Consider the following 3,968-nt stretch of genomic DNA (forward strand, 5'->3'; position numbering starts at 1 on the left):
AATCGATGTTTATTTGTGTTTTTTTAATATTTGCTTTTAAATTAAGAAATTGAGTAATATATAGTACTAAAATTTTAATTATAATTTACAATTTGATACCAAAGTTATTGACATAAATTCAAGAAATAGTAGTTCAATAAAATTTTGAATACCAGTCAACAAACTAGATGACATGGTCTTTCACCCATGACCCGGCTCGAAAAGGTTACTTCTTTCACACACACTTGATGCAATATGTGGACCACACTGGTAGTGAATGACATAAAAAGTTGATAATTTAGGAGCTATGGGTAACAAGTGGGTAGTAAGTTTTGCTAGGTAAAAAATTACTGAGCTGTTAATTAGAATAAATCACATTTATTCACTGAAGAAACTTCAATTAATACTCCAGCATCATTCCCTACACAGTGTTGAGATATGATACAGTTAATTAAAGCACCAAAACACACTAAAATTGTGGAAATTTATTGATTTATCTTTTCTTTTTCTAATTGTCATAAGGTATAGAAACATTATTTTGTGTAAAAAATAATAATCAAATAAGTAGAACAGTTTAAGATAAGTATAAAAATGTATTTTCTATCTTAATTTAGTGTCAAATGGTATTCATACTTTGAAATGTTTTTTCACTCTTAATGTACTTGCTTTATCAATATTTGATTCAGCTATCAAATCAGATACATAAGTGTGAATGCATACATTTCAGGCAAATTGTTAATAAAAATAGCTTGTCAGTAACTAGTCACTAGTAGTTTTCAACATAGGTAGCAGTGAATGGTCTTTAAATTAAAAACAAAACTTAAATGGTTGAAAATAAAACAAATATGTTAAAGTAAATAATATAAATATATTTATATAGTCCTTATCTATAATGCAGTAGAACACAAGAATGTAAAGTTTTCTGTATCTTTTTAGAGCTCTTCTATATCGTAATATAATGTATTCATAGCACTTTCTAAAAATAACTATTTCAAGATAAATTTTTAATCTGTATACTTACTTTAGTATCATATTAATACCTCATTGGCACTTGCAAGTGGATCATTACTTACTGATCAAATTAGTTGTTTCACTTCTTTAAGTGAGCAAAATACAATAAAAAAATTATGGATTATGATATGATTATTACATTTTTAAATATCAAGACCTTTCTCAACCAACAGATTGTGTGGATCAGCAAAGATGTGAGTCACTTAATGTTACTAAAAGTTAAGTCATATTAATGCTGAGAATGCCTCACAGAATGGGGGGGATTCTGGAATAAGACATCACTTTTTACAAACTATCACACAGAGTGTCATATCTGAATTGTTGAACCACTTAACCTTAATAGCTTAATGATTCTCATGTAAGAAAATAAAAATAGCCTTAAATTTTACATTTCTTCACCCACTTTTTCACTAAAGATAAAAATCTTCATTCTGTTAGAATGTTCCAACTTTATAAAATTATCATGTCATAAGCATGTGCAGCATAAAAATCACAACTGCTATGTTTTACATTTGAATAAGTTGTTTATGCTTACACTGTATCTGATGTCTAAATAATGAAACTTTGAGATTATAAATTAAACCCTCATAAAAAATTGGCTAAACAAGATGAGAATTATTCAATTAAGAAAACTTAAATATGTAAGCAAATTATGTATTATATTCCATTGGGAAGAAAGAAAAATTATAAATCCTTTTCCAAACAAAAACAAATGTGATATGTTCACTTCTAATGTGAAGATTTTCAAGTCTTCATGTTTCAGCCTTGATTGATGCCCATTATCAGGGCTATATCAGAGTCCAAGGTACTTAAATTGCATTCTACATCATGTTGCTTCCTCCAATATTGGTTACATATTGGAGTGACATGCTGTCTCAAGGTATATATATTACTTATGGTATTAACTTATGAATAAATATGATTTTTTTTTTTTTTTTTGTCAATCTGGCACTGTAATCAGTAAATGACATTGGAGTACACAAATTCATACGAATTTAAGGTTGTCCTTACTCACGTTCTAATGATAGACTAACCCAGTACAACATAAATGAATGATGTCAACGTATGAAACTGTGGGTATAATTTTGTTTTCTTAAAATGTTAAACTAAAGATTATTGACCGATTTGCCAATTGTAATCAAATGATAAAGAAAAGCATACAAACTAACTTGCACGGTCTTACAATAAGTACTAATAATATTGATGTAATAGTAACAGCCAACGTATTTAAAATTGTTAATCACATGACGTAAGTATAGCCCACGTTAATATTTATAGAACTTCTATTTCTAAGCCTAACAAAGTAACATCACATGGTATTGGTAATGCTTCTGTTCTCAAGTATCTTTCAGTTTCAGTGACCTTACTTTCTACACTGCACAGTAAATAAATAAAATACCTTTGTATCTACTGTATAAATGTTCTAGTCGTTTTTTGTCTACTGGAAGTTTAGGTTCTCGGAAATAAAGTTCTGGATTTTGAAAATAATTATCTGAAGCGACATCCAACTTCCAATCATGTTGTGAAAGACAATAAATTGCAGTCTTTTCGCCAGTCTGGGTGAAAGCGACGAACTGCCTCACTTTTTCTTTCTGTGCTGACTTTAATTTATGCTACAAATCAAAACAGAACATAAATAAATGATATGTTTCATTTAAACTTTGTATATTTCTAATTTAGGCTACACATACATAGAAATCTAAAAAATCTTACCATGTCTCCACCTTCCAATATACTCTTCACCTGACATGCGCAAATTCTACTTTGGTGACTAACAGCTGATTAAAGGAGTTAAAAATATATTTCCATTATAAAATTTACCCCTTTCAGTATAATAGTATTCTTATTCGATTATTGTATCATTGTAAGATATTTAGTACAATTGAAATTACAAAGAATCTGAAATATGAAAACGTAATGTTCTTAATTATTGGTAATAGTGTAATGTGTATTGAGAATGGTTACATGTTCGTTTGTTTTCTCGATAAATGGATGTTGTCATTCGAATTGCCCAGAATAGACTTACACATTTATTATTTTTATTTTTTGCTGCTAATGGCCTCATATAATATATATATTGCATGAATTAAACCGAAACATAAAAGCTTAACATAATCCCTACAACTATATTTGGTCTAGTTTTTACTGACCCTCCTTTTTATTTTTTAAGTGAAGATTGAAACATATTACAGACCAGTTTGGTCTGTTTTGGAATTTTGCACAAAGCTACATAAGGGCTATCTGCGCTATCCATCCCTAATTTAGTAGTGACAGACTAGAAGGGAGGTAGCTAGTCAACACCGCCCACTGCCAATTCTTGGGCTACTCTTTTACCAACGAATAGTGGGATTGGCCATCTGAAAGGGCGAGCATGTCCGGTGAGACGGGGATTCGAACCCGTGACCCCAAAATTGCGATTCGAGCGCCCTAATCACCAGACCATGCCAGGCCCTTCTAGATCAAATTTATCTTAAGTGTGCTCCGGAAAGTTAATAAATTTTGGATGAATCCTTTATTTCCATGCAGGAGCAGTAAAAACATAAGACAGCATCCTGGAAAGAAAAGAAAAATAGACAAAATTTATAACACTCTGAAATCAGTAAAAACAATAAAAGAAAGTAAACGAAATAATCAAAAGTCACTAAATCTTAAAACCATACACTTAAACTTTATCTTAATTTTAATATGGTTAGGATATGTATAATAACGTAAAAGCCCGTCAAAAATGATTGGAAACAACCAGAACTCAAAACTATTCCATATAAAACTGGCCATACACAAAATAAATAAATAAAGAAGTATAAATTTCCTTTCCCAGGAACATACTATATATTGCTCCTGAATCCAATACATATAACTGGGCAAACATGCTACACATTGGCGCCTTTGGATAAAAAATTAAAACATACTGTTACGTCTCCTCCGTTCGTTAGTTAATTTGCTTAAATTCGTACCGACGAACTTAGCGACACAAGTCC

General features: G+C 30.3%; 1 protein-coding gene across 2 annotated transcripts in view; it reads right to left on the reverse strand.

Annotated features, from left to right (window-relative positions):
- Positions 1-2,753, reverse strand: part of LOC106478761 (DCN1-like protein 1) — a 38,276-nt gene extending 35,523 nt beyond the window's left edge. For both annotated transcript variants that reach the window (XM_022382403.1, XM_013939324.1), the window contains exons 1-2: positions 2,704-2,753; positions 2,390-2,603 (exon numbers count right to left, since the gene is read on the reverse strand). In XM_022382403.1, the coding sequence (XP_022238111.1) occupies positions 2,390-2,603; positions 2,704-2,706 (217 nt within the window). In that variant the 5' untranslated portion in view covers positions 2,707-2,753. The remainder of the gene's footprint in view (positions 1-2,389; positions 2,604-2,703) is intronic.
- Positions 2,754-3,968: the final 1,215 nt, after the last annotated feature.

This window comes from Limulus polyphemus, unplaced genomic scaffold, assembly GCF_000517525.1.
Source record: "Limulus polyphemus unplaced genomic scaffold, Limulus_polyphemus-2.1.2 Scaffold247, whole genome shotgun sequence".
NCBI classification, from domain to species: domain Eukaryota; kingdom Metazoa; phylum Arthropoda; class Merostomata; order Xiphosura; family Limulidae; genus Limulus; species Limulus polyphemus.